This window comes from Pongo abelii, chromosome 1 (genome assembly GCF_028885655.2).
Source record: "Pongo abelii isolate AG06213 chromosome 1, NHGRI_mPonAbe1-v2.0_pri, whole genome shotgun sequence".
Taxonomy (NCBI): Eukaryota; Metazoa; Chordata; class Mammalia; order Primates; family Hominidae; genus Pongo; species Pongo abelii.
Window position 1 is genome coordinate 218,636,496 of NC_071985.2, and position 17,478 is coordinate 218,653,973.

The window sequence follows — 17,478 nt, forward strand, 5'->3', positions numbered from 1 at the left end:
CTAGCCACATGTAGCTATAGAGCACCTGAAATGTGGCTAGTGTGACTGAGGAATGGAGTTTTAAATCCTAATTTAATTTCAATTCATAATTTGAGTAAATACATGTGGCCTGTGGCTGCCATACTGGCCGGCACAGCAGGGTAGCGTCTATGCATGGGCAGCTATTGCTCTGTGAATTTTTATATATTTTTCTGTTCATTTGCTTAACAGACAACAAGAGTGTGCTGGACACTGGGAAATGTGGTCCAGGAGCAGTCACAGTCCCTACAGACCTCCCACAAATTACCGTAATGCAAAGGTGAGAATGTGGAACGTCTCAGAGGAGACCCAGATTGCAGCCTCTGGAATTCAGTGGATCTCTCTCGTGGTCCAGGGAGATGTTGTGGGGAGGTGGGCGGGACTGCGTAAGACTCCTCAAGGGCGATTAGTCAAACACTGAGATGAACTGATCTGTCTGCGCTCTGCTGAGGAGCCCTTCTGGGATGTAAGTCCTCATCCGAGAGGCAGCTGGAGGGGACAGGGCCCGGCAGAATAGGGTTAATGCAGCCAAAGTTCAAGTTCTGGCTCTATTAGCAGTGAACTCTTGGGAGAGCTCCTTCACTCACCGACTCTCATCAGTAAAATAGTAATAGCATGAACCCCTCCAGATGGTTTTAGGATTAAAAGAGATACTTGTGCAAAGCCTCAGCATACAGTAAGTGGTTGGAACAAACATATGCATAGACTCTTAGCTGCCAATTATTAGGAGGACTCAGCCCTCTCCTCCTGGTGGGGGCACTGTGAGGCTTAGACTCAGGGAGACCCAGCCCCTCACCTCCATCCCACATGAGGCTCTACCCTTCCTTGGGGGTTGGGCCTTCCTTTCTTGACTCCCCTCAATGCCAGGGCTGCCTGGGGTGCCGGAGATCAACCACAGAAAGAAGCCCTGCTTGGTTCAAGTGAATCGAGAGGAGCTGGGCATTTCCCACCGGTTTGATGAAGCTCCTCTCCAGCTTCATTCACTGCCACTGGGAATCAGTGGCACACCTTGCAACCAGCATGGCTGAAAACAGGCATCTTGGGCAGATTCTATCTGACACCTTAGTTGGCAGCCAATCAGCTGTGCCCTGGCTACCCTAGTGCCACCTCATGGGTCCATTGCATTGGGCTGTAGCCTGATAAATCTGATTTAGCCATGAGCCAGAGCAAAGGGAAAGAGCGAACCGTTTGCAGAAGGCGGGGCCTCATGTCCAGGTGTAGCACTTAGGAAGCACAAATTGCATCCAGGATGACACAGATGCATGGGAGCCTGATCGAGGGTCCTGGGAGGAGGCAGAGGCCCAGCAGAGGATCTGCTGCCTGGCGCCCCTTCTTTACCCTCAGGAGATGTGCCCGTCACCCCCAGCACTCCAGCCTCAGGGGGTCCTTTGTAGCCGTGGGGCTCTGCCCCTCCTGCCACAGGACCTTTGCACACTGTTCATCCTGTCTAGAATCCTCTCCACCTGCTGAACTCCCCTCCACCAGGCCTCACCTTCTCTTTTCTACATTAAATCCCCCATGTGAAAAGATATGAAAAGCCCTCTGACTACCAGCTACCACTGCTGTGAAGACTTACTACAGTTGGCTGGGTGTGGTGGCTCACACCTGTAACCCCAGCACTCTGGGAGGCCAATGTTGAGGGGGATCGCTTGAGCTCAGGAGTTCAAGATCAGCCTGGCAACATAATGAAACCTCTACAAAAAAAAATTAATCAGGTGTGGTGACATGACTGTAGTCCCAGCTACTTGGGAGGCTGAGGTGGGAGGATTGCTTGAGCCCAGGAGATTGAGGCTGCGGTGAGCTACGATCCTGCCACTGCACTCCAGCCTGGGCGACAGAGCAAGACTTCATCTCAAAAAAAAAAAAAAAAAGAAAAAAAAAAAGACAGACCACAATGACACTTGGCGGAGTATTTAATTCATGTCTGTCTTTCCCACCAAGAGGGTAGTTGGTTGGGCAGGATTTTTTCACCATTACGTCCTCAGCATCTAGCTCAGGGACTGCCTGCCTGCCTGGGATGATCTTCCCCCAGATCTTTGCAGGGCTGGCTCCTCAGAATTTAGGTCTCAGCTCAAAAATCCTCAAGGATCCCCTGCGCTCTACTTGAAGTCCCGATCACACTTGTCACTACCTGAAATCAATCACCCTGGCCACTGGTGTGTTTCTTATCTCCTTTCATGACCTGTGTTAAGTTCTGCCACTGGATCCCCACCACCAAGGACCAGCCCTGGCTCTCAGGCGGATTGAATAATACAGTATCTGTGGTCGGCCTAGAGAAACTGGCCATCCCCAGTCTATCTCTCAGCATCTTCTAACTTATCTTGTCTCCTCCCCATTTAATACACTCTTCCAGAGTGCTCAGCCCCTGCCGACATGAGCAATGGGCAGCGCGTCCTGCTGGGTTCCTGCCCCATGAGAAGCACACAGCCTGGTTTGGGGAGGTGGGGCTCCATCAGGGCTCTTTGGATACCTGGGTGGAGCCCACAGACCAGCCCCCACCTTGTGTGGTTAGGGCTTTGCTAGGAAGGCCCACCATCTGTGCGCCATGACCTTGGAACTCGACGTGAGATCCCTGGACCGGCAGCAGCACCTGAAAGCTTGTTGGAAATGCTGATCTCAGGTGGGACTCCAGATTTCCCACATCTGCACCTGCACTCCCAAAGTACCTCCCCACCAGATGATCCGAGGCCGTGGGGCAGTCTGAGGGGCACTGTGCTGGGGTGTCCCACCGCTAGAGATCCAGTCTGGCAATCTGAAGATGTAAGTGCCCCCAGGAGGAGTGACAGAGTGACACAAATGACACAAGGGGAGGAGACTTGTCAGGTGTCCCCTCCTGACTGCAAGTTTCTGGGGCAGAAGGCAATGCCCCCACAGGGACTTTTCTAGACACTCCGAGTGCACCTGAATTGCATTTTGAGTGATGCTACCTGCTAAGGTAAATCCTATGCTGGGAGGTGGGGGGAGGGGGGTTTGCCAACATTGCAGGGGGGCGAGGGTTGGGAGAGTGTGTAATTGTGAGGATGAGCCTGGGATTCGGAGGCAGATGGACTGGGTTTGAGTCCCTGTCCTGGGATGTCTTAGCTTTACAGAGCTGGGCAAGCCCCTCCACCTTTCCGACCGCAGCTTCTCCATCTGTGAAATGGGTTCATAATCTCACAAAGAGTCTGCTGGGAACACTAAATGAGAAAACACAGAAAAAAGCCCCCTCCGCCATAAAGTGCTGTGCAGTAGTATTTATTGTTACAGTGTTAAAATTCACTCTCGGGGAAGTGATTTGGGGCCACGGCCCTAGAAACTGCATCTTTGTTCAGAGCCAACCCATTTCCTCTGCAGCCACAAAATGCCTTTGTTTGTCAGGGCTCGGGAGACTCTCCTCGCTGGCCAGCCATCGGCAAGAATGCCAGACTCAGAGGTTGCCATTGCCCACAGGGTTTCTTCTCCTCTCCTTTCACAGCAGGAAGAGCCCTCTGGAGCCTTGGAAAGCAGAGTGGAAGTGGTGGTGCCCAGGACGCATGGGCTCTGATGGGAAGGGGGAGGGTGGACCTGAGCGTGGGCCTTCTTCTCCCAGGGTCAGAGGGACCTGGGTGCTCCTGGAGGGAACGCTGAGGTCACCTCTGGCCAAATCTTCCTGTTCTGCCCGTACCCAGCCCTGTTCAGTGATGTCAAGCTTTTGGGTCCCTGTCCTGGGGCCCTCCACACTGGTCGGGCTGTGTAGAGACGCCCTTCTCTCCACTTTATTGGGTCCAGATTGTTGTGTGTCTTCTCCCCTCCTCTGCAGCCTGGGGTCTGAAAACAGTGATGCTGACAGACAGACAGATTTCCAAAAGAAAGGTCCTGCTCAGCCAAGGACAAAGGGGCCTTGCAGAGGCTCCTGGGGGTCAGAAAGCTGAGAGTCTACCGGGCAGGTGCCTTCTGCACCCACAGGCACAAGCTACAACAGCTTTCCAAGAAGCACATCCACATCGTCCCCAGGTCCAGATGCCCACATCGCCCTGCAGGGACCAAGACCACACTCAGGCTGCTTGGACAGGATGTAGCGGGTCACTGTTCTGGAGCTGGCCCCTCTGTAGCCTGTGACAATCAGCTCGAGTTTCTCTGCCAAGTCTCCGCCTTCTGTTCTTACTGCCCACCTTAAAGCAGAGTTGACGTTTCGGGTTTTTCCAGCAGACAAAGCTCACCCCATCCGACACTGTGGAGGTTGTTAATTTAACAACCAACCCGTCCTCATGTTGAGAAACCAGCTCCAAATGCTCACCTGGCTGTCAGGGATGGGGAGCCTCATGGGTGAAAGAGGGATGTGATGGCATATTTTAAACCAAAAGAGACATTTGCGGTTGCCCGTGTTGCCCCGGGCCTGCTGGCCTCCTGCTGTGAATGTTTTGGGCAATACCATCTCTGCCAGTGACCCCCAATTGTCCACTTGTCTCCAGCAAGATCGAACCATGTAAGTGCCATTTCTGACAACTTGGGTGAACGTTGGTTTCAAATCATCAGCTCTGCATTCAAGTGCCCTGCTAAAATTCTGGCTCACTCTGTGGGAATAACTGCCTGCCTGGGCACGTTGCCGTTGCTGCCTCCCAAAAGGCAGTTTCTGGGGTCCCAGTTCATCCAGGCTGGATGTGGTTTGGGAGAGACCTGTGGCACCAGGTTGGAGGGCGGTCTCACCTCTCCTTTCTGAGCTGTGGACTGCAGCTTCAGGACCCTATGGATGAGGCTGAATGTCATGAAGATAATGGAATTTGGAATCTCAACAAAGCCAAGCCCCATGCCAGAGATTCACCACCTGGGGCCCAGGATCAGAAGTGTGCCCTTAGGAGGCCAAACATCCACCTGTCTACCAACTAGACATTTGGTCTCAGACAGCAAGAAAGGCTGTGTTTATGTCATTAGGGAGAACACCACGGTCTTCGGCATGAGAGACGTGTAATTCTCAAGTTCATCAGAGCTTGGCTTCCCCCATGAGAAGAAACAATTTGCCAGGTTGAAGAACACACGCTTTGAGGGTTCTCAGAGGCTGACACCTGTTGTGAATCTTGGAAACTCAAGCCCCAGTGCAAACAGCCTTGAAGGAGGTCGAGCATCATGGTTCCAACAAGTGACTCACTTTGTTAACCCGATGTGTAAGCAGAATCGCAATGCATCCATCCTTCCCTAATCCTCACGTCGCTGTCATCTGGTCAATGAACTGAGGCCCAAAGCCTTGAGTCAAACTGGTTTTCGAGGCTGTGCTCATGGGATTTATATGTTTCTTGAGCCCTGTTGGAGGCTCTTGGCGGGTCTGAACATTAAACATTTCTTTTCTTCCTTTTACACACTGCTCCAACCAAAAGAGTTGGAGCGAACTAGCTCCATGTCATTTCTGTGTTGTAAATGGGAAATTAGCTACCCCATAACTTCCCATTGTCTCCTGAGAGGTTACAAAGTGTGTTACAGATATTAGCAAGTGTTAATCCTCACGATGTCCCTGGGAGGGAACCAGAAGTATCATAGATGAAAACATTGAGGCACAGAGAGGTGAGGCCACTGGGAAGAAGCCACACAGCATAACAGTGGCAGGTCAAGAAAAGGGCTGGGGTTCTCCCCACCAATACCAAATGATTTTGCTCTGTGGGGTTTGTGTCTTGGTTAGGACATTGGTGAGCTATGTCACCTACGTTTCAGGTGACAGGGACATCACAACAAAGGTTTGTTGAGTTAACAATGTCAAGCATTTCCCTGCCCCAGACCCCAAACTCATCGCCACACTCCATACCATTGTCACTGAGTGCAGATAGTGGGGTTTGGAATCTCAGTAAAGCCAAACCACAGGCCAGAGATTCACCATATGGGGCCATCGGTCATCCCCGATCCTGTTGTCCCAATAGCTTTCATTCTGGTGATAGGACATCTGCATCTCCTAGAAATGTGGCTGCGAAGCCCCACTCCTGCACGGATCATTCACCGGCTCCCCACTCAGCGTAGCCACTCCTGGGTGGATCGGCAAACAGCTCTTCAATATGTCCACCCCCATGTATCACAGAGCTTTTCAGGTGGAAGGATTTTGCATTCTCCCAAGAGAGATTCAGTGAGCCAAGTCAGGACCCAAGTTCTTAGTCAAGGGTAAGGATGCTGCAGCCGAGAGTCCCCCAACCCCCGCCCTGTCCGATGTCTCGGCAAGAGGCAGCACTTCCTGTACTCGGCTCTGCCAGTGCACTGGGCGCTGGGGTGTGGGGTTGGGGTCCCCCCCTGCTCCCACCGGAAGGGTGTTTTGGGAAACCGTGGGCCTCTTCCCACGTTGGCAGCTCAGTGTAAGGCTCCAGGGACTGCTTGGCTGCTCCACAGTGACGGTCACTCTGAGGTGGAGCCTGCGTATCCTGGATGGAGGCAGGGCCGGACACTGTGACAGGTCCTCTGGGCCAATCTCCAGCTGAACAGGAAAGTCCATGGCCCACCCAAGACAGGTGGGCTGGTGTCTTCTCTCTCCTGGGCGCTGTGGAGCTGAAACTGCAGAGTCCGTCGGGATTTTGCCCAGGAGCAGGGGACATCCTCAGCCTGCAGCTGCTATGTACAGTGAGAACGACACCTGGGGCCATCTGACTTCTCTGCCTTCCTGGGTCTCTCACGTTGGGTCTGGTGGAGCCACCGGTTCCTTACACGTTGGTGACCTCCAGGCTGTTGTAGCCTTCCAGACGGCACTGTTCCAGCCTGCTCTGTGGGTCATCGTCTCCGCAATCTTCGTTTTGAAGAGAGCCGTAGTCATCATGGAAATCGGGATCTTTGCTGCTGAAGCCCCTTCCTATCTTCCCCAGGGGCAGCTGAGGAGACAAGAATATGATCAAAGGACAGGAAGAAGAGAAACAAGAATTAAGAATGAAGGTCTGGGAAATGTCTCCAATTCTAATTGCTCTGTGATTGAGTAACTTACTTAACCTCTGTGTGCTCCTCCTATTAGTAATAATACTCCCTGCTCAGGGAGGCTGAGGGGAGTTTGTGAATGACCATTAGGGGAGAGCTTTGTGTCCCCCGCCCCTGGAAGGATTCAGTTGGTTACCAAGGGTGAGGACAAATATCATCGATCTGATTATTCCTGATTCACAAAAGCCTCCTTCTTCCCTCCTTGGTGGGTGGAGAGTTGAGGAAGTATGTCCTGGAGACTACCTGTGAGAATATCTGAGCAGGCCCGTGAGGTCTGACTGCACTCCCAAGTCAAGGAGGAATATTCTAGAAGGCCTGGTGTGGCAGAAAGAATGCGAGTTTTGGAGACTCATAGACCCAGGTTCAGATCCCTGCTCTGCCACTTCCCAGCTGTGTGACCTTGGACAAGTCACTTCCCCTCTCTGAGCCCATTTTCTCAGCTACAAAATGGGAATAGTAGTTTCCAACTCCCAGGTTTGTTATAAAAAGTAAAGTCCCACCAGTCTGGCCAACATGGTGAAACCCCGCCTCTCCTGAAAATACAAAAATTAGCCGGGCGTGGTGGCGAGCTCCTGTAGTCCCTGCTACTCAGGAGGCTGATGCACGAGAATCACTTGAACCCAGGAAGCAGAGGTTGCAGTGAGCTGAGATCACGCCACTGCACTCCAGCCTGAAAGACAGAGTGAGACCTTGTCTCAAAAAAAAAAAAAAGTCAAGTCCCATCTGCAAAGCACATAGCAAGTGCTTGCACCGAGTAAGCACTTGATGTACTTGATGAGTAGTAACTATTATTTATCACACACAATAGGCCTTCAAAATACCTCTCTCTTAACTATTATTATCACACGCAGTAGGCCTTCAAAAATACTTCTCTCTTATTGCACACATCTCTGTGTTAAAGTAGTCACGTTAGTGCTTTGTAACTATTTATTTGACTGCCTTTCTTTCCAGACCAGTGTTTCCCGATCTTTTTTTATTATTATTGCTCCCTAAGGAGACTTTTTAGACAGTTTTTCCCTAATTGCACCCCTGCTGTGAAATTGTAATGCCACAGACATACTACACCTCTGCTTATATACCATATGTACATTTGTGCTTTTACATAGAAAGAATAAGAATTTTTGCCACCGCCCCTACCCCCTACCACCGCCAAAACAAATTTTCACTCCTTTGGGGGCAATATCAGCCCCAATTACCAGAATGCATGTTCTAGAATGGAGCTTCTTAAGGGTAAAGTGGCAATGTATTCATGTTTATGAATGAATGGGGATCATGCCTTCTTCAAATGGAAGACATTTTGGATTACCCAGTTCTGCCATCTGTGTCTGTGCATTTCCATTGAGGAATCTGTGTCAGTTGGAGTCTGTGCAATCAGACCTGAACTGCACATGTTTTCATACTGTTTGGTTGGAGCCACCAGAGGTTCATCTTTGCTATTGGTCAGGTCACCGAAGTCTCAAATCGAAATCAGTGATTGGGGCTCAGAGTTTGGGGCTGCGCTGGAACCCTCTGGGCAGCCTAGCTGAATGCAGGATCCCCCTCGCCCCAGAGAGAACTCCTTTTCCAGGAGACCAAGGTGGGTCTCAGAATCTGCACCTTCAGTAATAGCCCCAGGTGATTCTGATGCAGGCAGGTGAGACCTGCACTTTGAGATCCAGGAGCTACTCGAAGCCCTGCGGGGGCTTTGTGCACTGTACCCAAAGCATCGTGAAGGTTCCTTGAAGGTACATCCAGTGCATCTGTCCTGGATGCCCCCGTGACCCGGCCTGGCACTCCACCTTCACAGGCCAACACAGGAGCCACAGAGCTCCTGGGAGGAGAAAAAAAGACCTTTCCCGGGTCTGCAGGACTCACAGGCAAATCCATTGAGAGACTTACCCGGCCAGCCTTGTACTTGAGACCGCTGCTATTCTCCTCCTTTCCTGCCCGCGTGACGCTGGAGGCCCTGCCAGGGGGTGTTCCAAAACGCTCAGCCTCCCGGATGCCTGCGGAGCTGAAGAGAGGACCATTTCGAGTCAGCAGGGGAGGCTCAGTCACCTCCCCAGAGACACACACGCACACTGGTGACAATGACCACAGGTGCTGAGACCGACTGTTTACCTCCCACGTGCCATCCTTGTGCTCAGCACTTTATAAGTGTGATTTTCACAACATGCCTGGGGCTTGGGACTGCCAGCCCAGCGTTACAGACGAGGGAAAGGAGGCCAGAGACAGCTAGCAATTTGCCCAAGACGACACAGCTGTAAGCGGCAGAATCAAGATCTGAACTCAGGCTTCTGACACTCCAAAGTCTTGATCTTAACTCTTCAGTGTACTGTGAACCTTACTGCAACAGACTCGAGATGAGAATCTCAGCATGGTAGCTAATTAGTTGTGCTTGGAGAAGCATGAGGAGTCTCCCCTGCTCTGAATTTGCCGTCTGTGTCCCCCACCTGGCTTTCTGCCTGAAGCTTCCCCCATGACTCCCTTCTTTGTGCAAATGCATCGAAGCTTCTGTTAGGATTTGGCCAACTACAACCTGCCTGCAGGTCAAATCCAGCTGGCCGACTGATTTTATAAATAAAGTTTTACTGGAACTCAGCTGTGCCCGTTTGCTTACGTGTTGTCTATGGCTGCCCATAGGCAACCTTGCTATAGACCTTTCTGTCTTGCTATAAGGACAGAGTTGTAGACTTTTGACAGAGATCATATGGCTCCCAGATCCTAACATATTCACTATCTGGCCTTTTACAGAAAAGAGTCTGCATATCGATGCTGTGGATAAACAGAATTGGGGCAAGAGGCCCAGCCTGGAGCCAGAAGTCACCACGGAGGTAGACTCATTAAAAGAAATGAAACTTCTAGGCCGGGCATGGTGGCTCACACCTGTAATCCCAGCACTGTGGGAGGCCAAGGCGTGTGGATCACTTGAGGCCGGGAGTTCGAGACCAGCCTGATCAACATGGCAAAACCCATCTCTACTAAAAGTACAAAAAGAATTAGCTGGGCATGGTGGTGCACACCTGTAATCCCAGTTTCTCGGAGGCTAAGATTGAACCTCAGGAGAATCACTTGAACCTGGGAGATGGAGGTTGCAGTGAGCCGAGATCGTAACACTGCACTCCAGCAGAAGTCTCTGTTTAAAAAAAAAAAAAAAAAAAAAAAAAAAGGACCTTCTAGCATCTTTTAAGCTGCCTCAGAGAAGTTCTTCTGGGGCAAATTTTGCTGAGAAAGTTCAAGGGAGGGGAGTGGTGTGTAGGAGACAGCACTGATTGAATGGCAAATGAGCTACGTTCTCAAACTCATGGGTTCCACAGGCTTCCACATAACAGGGAGGCCCTTGCTCAGTGGTGGGTCAGGAAATGTCTTCATGAATGGCCCCTCTCCTCCACCTGGAGGCGAAATTCCCCAGGTCCAGTGGGGAAGCAGCTGTAATTGCAGAAGCCACAAAATGTAAACTCAGGCAGCTGGCTGTTTGCTCTCTGGCATAGAGGGGTGCTGGATCCCCCAGCTCATGGAACACTAGCAGTCAAATGAGCCTGGGAGAGCCTCAGGGTCCCATCTCTTATTTTCACTGAAGAAGAGACAGAAGACCAAAGAGGGGGTGTGTCTTGTCCAAAGATACACAAGACACCCAGTGGCAGGGATGGAAATTGAACTTGGGCCTCTGGGTTCAAGGTCTAGACCAGGGCCTTCCAACCTTGGGATTTAGGGTAGGACAGTGGAAGCACGTGTGGGCTCCACATCAGCAGCCTGGCTCAGTGCCTTAGCGTTGGCATGGCCTGGGTCATGTGCTAAGCAGAGTGGGGTTAATAACAGAACTTCCTCGTCAGGTCATTGTGAGGACTAAATGAGAGGATACACACACACACACACACACAAACACATATGCACACACACACACACAAATACACATACACACATACATACACATGCACACATACACAAATACACAAACATACAAACATACACAAATACACATGAACACATGCGCACACACATACACAAACACACAGACAAACACAATTACACACTACATATGCACACATACACACATATACAATATGCACACACAAATACAAACATACACACAAATACACACAACAAATACATACATATACACACAAACATACACACATATACACACACACAAGTGCACATACACATATACATATATACACATACACAACACATACACAACATACACAAACACCACCTAAACATACATACACAACACACATATACACACACAAACACATATGCACACACATACACAAATACAAACATACACAAATACACACATACATATACACACATACACACAGGCACACACATGCACAAACATAAACACCATCTACACATACACAACATACATATACACACACACATACATACACACAAACATACAAACACACACAAACATAAACACCATCTACACATACACAACACACATATACACACATACACAAACATACAAACATGCAAACACACATATACACAAAAACACATACACAAACACAAACACACAAATACACACACCCATACACAAACATACACAAACACACATACACACAAGCACACACATGCACATACACACATATATACATGCACATACACAAATACACAAACATACACAAACACCACATACACACACACACATACCCATACATATACACACACATAAACATTAAGCTCTGAGTAACAATAGCAAGAGTAATTGCTACAATTACATCTTACTGTGGCCAACAAAGGCTTTGGGGACACAGATGTGGTTGGAGTTCCTGCTCAGCTATTCCCTCCATATGTTCTGGTGCGAGTAGAACACCTTACTGGGCCTCAGTTTCCTCATCTGTATGATAAAGTCCAGTAAGCACCCCTGATCTTTTTTTTCTCTGAGCGAGGGTCTCGCTCTGTTGCCCAGGCTGGAGTGCAGTGGTGCAATCTCGGCTTACTGGGCTAAGGTGATCCTCCCACCTCAGCCTCACAAACAGTTGGGACTACAGGTGCACGCCACCACACCCAGCTAATTTTTGTATTTTTGGTAGAGACGGGGTTTTGCCATGTTGCCCAGGCTAGTCTCCAGCTCCTGGGCTCAAGTGACCTACTGGCCTCGACCTCCCAAAGTGCTGGGATTATAAGTGTGAGCCACCGTGCCTGGCCAGCCCTGGTCTTAACAAGCTACCCTATGCACACAAAGTGGTTGTCTTTCTGTAGACAAAGGAATACGGGGTGACCTTGGCCTCCACTGTGCCAAAGTATCCTCCCTCCTTATTTTTTCCACAGTGGCTGCAATCCCCCCATCTAGGCCTTTGGATTAGATGAAAACACGAAAACTCCAGGGGATAAGCCACGCACAGGGCCAAGGTCTTTGGAAGCTTTGAACCGACCTATTAAGTATTTCTAGTCACTTAGACCTGGAGGAAATGGTACGTTAGAAGGAGAGCTTTGATGAGGGAACGTTGTGGAGAATGGGGCATCTCACTGGAATCTCCTGAGTCAATGTAGGGCACCCCGGGCACTAAATAGGCATCATGGTACAGGAAGGAAGGTTGGGGGTTGGGAGTCAGCCTCCACCAGCTGGGCCAGCCTGAGCATTGAGTTTCAACCCATTAACCAAGGATTTACAAGGCTGGAGAGGCACAAGATGCTGTGCCGGAGAAGATGAATGGCAAGGAAAGAGTACTCGAGGGCCACCCACTATGTGCTGGGCACACTGTCAGCTCCTCGCCACGGTGGCTCAGCAAACCCTCTGCAAAGCCCTGGGAAGAAGGAGTGATCATCCCCATTGCAAGCTGAAAAAACCGTGGCTCAGAGAGTGTAAACTTCTTATCTAAAATCACACTGATGATGGTGGAGGAGCCAGAATGCTCAAAGGCCCCGCTGGGCCCCATCGCACACAGGCCCACGCCTCTGGGCACTGAGCTGACCCAGTGCCTGGAGTTTGGGCTCACATTTCAGGGATGGTTTGAGGGTGGGGTGGGGCAGAATCTCATCTAAGTTCAATGTGTCCTTCCACCCCCATTCGAGTGGCCTGCTCAGTGACCAGAGAATAAATGTTTTCCATCACCAATGTCTTGGGAAGCCTGTCAGCCGAGGAGGTGGGACACGTGACAAGGTTCTCTCATTCTATGTGTTTGAGGGTCAAGTCTATTTGAGTTTGTAATGGAACTGTTCTTCTCCGTTGAAATGCTAATGAGAACGCTGGAGCAAACTGACAGAAGGGGACTCCTATGCAGCTACTCCAGAGGAAATTGTTGACTGCATGGAGCTTCTTCTGCCTCCAGATGAAGGCAGGGGCAGCTCTCAGTCACTGCCGGGCATCTAGGTATCAAGCAGGCTGCATACAATTTGCCTCACTGAACCTTTGGAACGAAGCTACAAGGTCGGTATGAGTCATATTCCCATATTACAGAGGAAGAAACTGAGGCTCAGAGAAGTAAAACCTAAAACCACTAGCTCATGTTCAACACAGCAAGAAAGCAGTGATGCTGGGGCTTGAACCCACATTGCAGCATTGCCCTGCAGAGGAGGAATGGGAGGCAGCGGTGGTGGGGCTAGGGGTGGGTTTGGAATAAATCACTAATATTTATATTATTGGGTGTCTTACGATGTACCGGTTCCTTTGCCAGTTGCTTTATGCATTGCCTTACCTCATCTTGCCATCAACTCTTTGGGTGGCAGATACTGATTACCATACTCATTTTGCAAATGAGGAGAGTACAGTTCAGAGAGGTTAAGTAACTTGCCCAGGGCCACACAGCCAGGATTGGTGCTGCTGGGATTTGAACTTGGGTTGCCTGGGGCTAGAGTGCCACAAAGCATTCTGGATGGGCTTATGTCTTCACTTAGATGTCTATGAAACCAGTTTCTTGCCTGGATGGGAGCCAAAGCCTTTCTTGGATGAGCAGAGACCCTCAGAGATCTATTAAAAAAGGGAAAGAGAGAAAACCTGGAGTGGAAGCAGGCCCTGGGCTGGAACTCCACACCATCCACCTATGAGGTCTTCTCCCATCTCTGTAAGCTTCGCGAAGGCAGGACATGGATCACTCAAGTGCCTGTGCACAGCAGGTGTTCAATGACTGCGGAGGGTGGCTTTTATGGCAAAAGGGGCACTATTCTAGCCTAGATCCCAGGGGAGAGAGATCAATTCCAGAAACAGCTTCTGACTAGGAGTAGAGACCTGGGTTCCAGTCCTGCTCTGGTTCCAGTCCTGCTCCTTTGTGTGTCCTGTCCCTGACTCTGTTTTAGTGACAGGCCATATCGCCTTCAAGGCATATATTTTTTTTTTGACTCCTCCGATCCCCTGGCAGGTGCCTTTGGGTCACCTCTGCTCCTTGCTGCATCCTTCCTGCCACTGGTTTTATTCTCCAGGTCCTTAAAGAACAGTCCTATGACTAACACACTGTTGGCGCCGGACCAAGGTTTATCGGGAGATGCAGGAAGTCAGTGTGTGTCAAAGCAGACACCATGAGACCATGGCAGAGACTTCTCCTTGGCGCCTTTGGGTCATGTGCGTTGTCAAAGTTGTGGGAGGAGACTAGAGATGATGTCATATTGGGACCCATAAGCTCTTGGTGAATGTGGAGCCTGGACAGAGTCATTTCCCTCTATATCTCATCATTGGGAGGTTCATTGCTTTCATCTCATTCTTGAAGAAGTCCCTGCCCCACCACAACATAAGAACCCACCCTATTTGTCCTCACCAGTCCCTTATCTGGTGCTCCCTGACTAGTCTTAGTCCTGAACACACCTGTCACCTCATGGGTGGTCAAGGGTTTAATCAGATTTACGAATGCCTGCTAATATTTAGCTAGAGCCGTCTCTCCAGGGCTCAGAAAAAAGTTTGTTACAGATCATGTGGCTCCAGAAGGGAGGTCAGGGAAAGGGGATAATTCTGAGGAGGAAAGGCTTTTTCCTGTGTCTTTTGATTCATGGGTCCTGGAAGAAGGTTTTGTTTTGTTTTTCTGTTTTGTAGAGATGGACCCTTGCTCTGTTACCCAGGCTGGAGTGCAGTGGCATAATCATAGCTCACTGCAGCCTCACACTCCAGGGCTCAAGTCATCCCCAGCCTCAGCCTCCTGAGTAGCTGGGATTATATGGTGCACTCCACCACCTCCAGGGAATTTTTTAAATTTTTAGTAGAGACAAGGTCTCGCTATGTTGCCCAGGCTGATCTTGAACTCCTGGACTCAAGCAATCCTCCTGCCTTGGCCTCCCAAAGTGCTGAGATTGCAGGCATGAGCCACCATGCCTGGCCTAAAACAGAGTTCTTATCAAACATTGTCTCCTTAAGAACCACCCCAAAATGCTAAAAATGTAGATTCCTGTGCTCTGCCAGCAGATACTTGCCCTGCAAGTCTGAGGCAGGATCAGGGAATCTGCATTTTACAATAGCTTCAATGATTCCGCTGCAGGGGTCTGTGGGCCTCACTTTGAGAACAGCTTGGGTGTCAGCCTGCCAACAGGGAAGAGCAGCCCAGGACACCTGGACCCTGCCATACATGCACAATTTTTCCTTAAGCCTCAGTTTCCCCACCTGTATAACATGGGGAGTGACCCAGCTGCTCCCTAAGGCTCCATGTGGTTTGGGGGTTTAGCACTCAGGCCTGAGTTAGAGAGCCCCAAGGTCAAATCTGGGGTCTGTCGACAAAATCAACAAACCTTTAGATAGGCTGATTAAAAAAAAAAAAAGAAAAAAACTCAAACTCAGATCACTAAAACCAGGAGTGAGTGAATGAGTGAGAGAATATGACTACCAACTTTATATATAAGAGGCATTATAAGATAAAAATTATATGATCAACTGCATGCCACCAGATTAGCTAACCTAGATGAAATGGACAAATTCCTAGAAAGATATAAGCTACTGAAACTGCCTCAAGAAGAAATAGAATATCTGAACAGACCTCTAACAAGTGAAGAGATTGAATTAGAAGTCAAAAAGCTTCCCAGAAAGAAAAGCCTAAGACCAGATGGCTTCGCTGGTGAATTCTACCAGATGGCTTCGCTGGTGAATTCTACCAAATGTCTAAAGAATAACAAACACCAATCCTTCCAAGCTTTTCCAAAAACCAGAAGAGGAGAGAATACTTCCCAATTCATGCTATGAGGCCTATATTACCCTGATACCAAAATCAGACAAAAACATCACAAGGAGGGAAAACTATAGACCAATATCCCTTATAAATATAGATGCAGATTTTTTCAACAAAGTACTAACAAATTTAATCCAGCAATATATAAAAAGGATTATACACTGTGACCAAGTGAGATTTATCCCGGGAATGCAAGGTTGGTTTGACATATGAAATTCAATCAATCAATATAATACACCATATTGATAGAATAAAGGACAAATCTAGGATTTGCCACTTACTAGCTGTGTATCTTGGGCACATAGCTTGGTACATTTGAAGAAGTTTCTCCATCTATAAAGGAGGGATAGTGCTACTGATCTCTTGACATTGCCAGGAGGATGAAATTAGATAGTTCACACAGCAAGTATTCAATAAATGGTCATCTAACCCTAAGTGCATGATTTTAAGAAGAGAATCCACTGGGAGGGGGACTGGTTTATGCCCAGGTGTTCATTCTCTGGTCACTTTTCAGATGAGGATACTAGGACAGGTGGGCTGATGTGGTCTGCTTACCTGGTCCATGAGCATCATTAATATGCTCATTCCTGACTCCAAGACTTTGTCCCCACAGTTGCCCCACCTGGACCAACCAACTCAACCTATTAGGCCAATGCAAGTCCTCCCAGCTACACTCCACCTGCACGTGGCCTTTCCTTACACATGCACTGCTTGCTATCTCTTCTCTAAACACCTGGGTGTTTTTTGATTTAATATACACTTAATTCAAGACCTGATTGCTCCTCTACCTCTTTCTAGTCTATGACCTTCAGGCTAAAGCACTTTGCTTCTCTGAGCCTTGGTTTCCTGATCTGTAAAAGGAGACCACCATGGTGCAAAGAGCGAGTGGGAGGCAGTAAGTGATGGGCCAGGATGGGGAGCTGGACCATCTGCTTCCAAAGCCCTGAGCTGTACTGTACCCAGCAGCCCACACGACTGGATCCCAGCCCGTGCTCACTTGGCTGGGTGGAAGACCGCGCTCATCTCCTCTGCCAGGTGTCTCCGGAGGATGTGTTTCCCACTGGGGATGCCCAGGGCAGTGGCCATGGCCTCGGCATTGAATGTGGGCTCCAGCACCAGCACAGCACCATGGACGCCGCTGTTGGTCAGGTTGTCTGCATACTCCTGGGGGCAAAGGCAGGGGGCTTGTTAGCCTGCAGGGGCCATGCTGCTGGCCTAAGGGGGCCCCAGTTCCAAGTTCCAACAGCAAGGGCTTGACCCCCTGGGGACCAGTTAATTTGACGGTGAAGAGGAACCCCTCCCCAATTTTTTAGAACCACGAGGGCAGGGACCTCCTGTTACTGAGTTGGCCCCTGACCCTGGCAGGAAATCATCAATATTTGTTAAATGAATCTCAACCCCACACTTGCTTAGGAGAGTGGGCCTGGCTCAGCCTCCCTACCCCATGTGAGCAAAGCATCATGACATGGGGCTCCTATTTGGAAGGTAAGCA

The 17,478-nt window shown here is 49.6% G+C and overlaps 1 protein-coding gene across 4 annotated transcripts in view; it reads right to left on the minus strand.

Moving 5' to 3' along the window:
- Window positions 1-3,241: 3,241 nt before the first annotated feature.
- Window positions 3,242-17,478, minus strand: part of KAZN (kazrin, periplakin interacting protein) — a 1,222,068-nt gene continuing 1,207,831 nt past the window's right edge. For all 4 annotated transcript variants that reach the window (XM_054541427.2, XM_054541436.2, XM_054541447.2 and 1 more), the window contains 3 exons: window positions 16,984-17,150; window positions 8,791-8,905; window positions 3,242-6,812 (listed from right to left, as the gene is read on the minus strand). In XM_054541427.2, coding sequence (XP_054397402.1) covers window positions 6,648-6,812; window positions 8,791-8,905; window positions 16,984-17,150 — 447 coding nt within the window. In that variant the 3' untranslated portion in view covers window positions 3,242-6,647. The remainder of the gene's footprint in view (window positions 6,813-8,790; window positions 8,906-16,983; window positions 17,151-17,478) is intronic.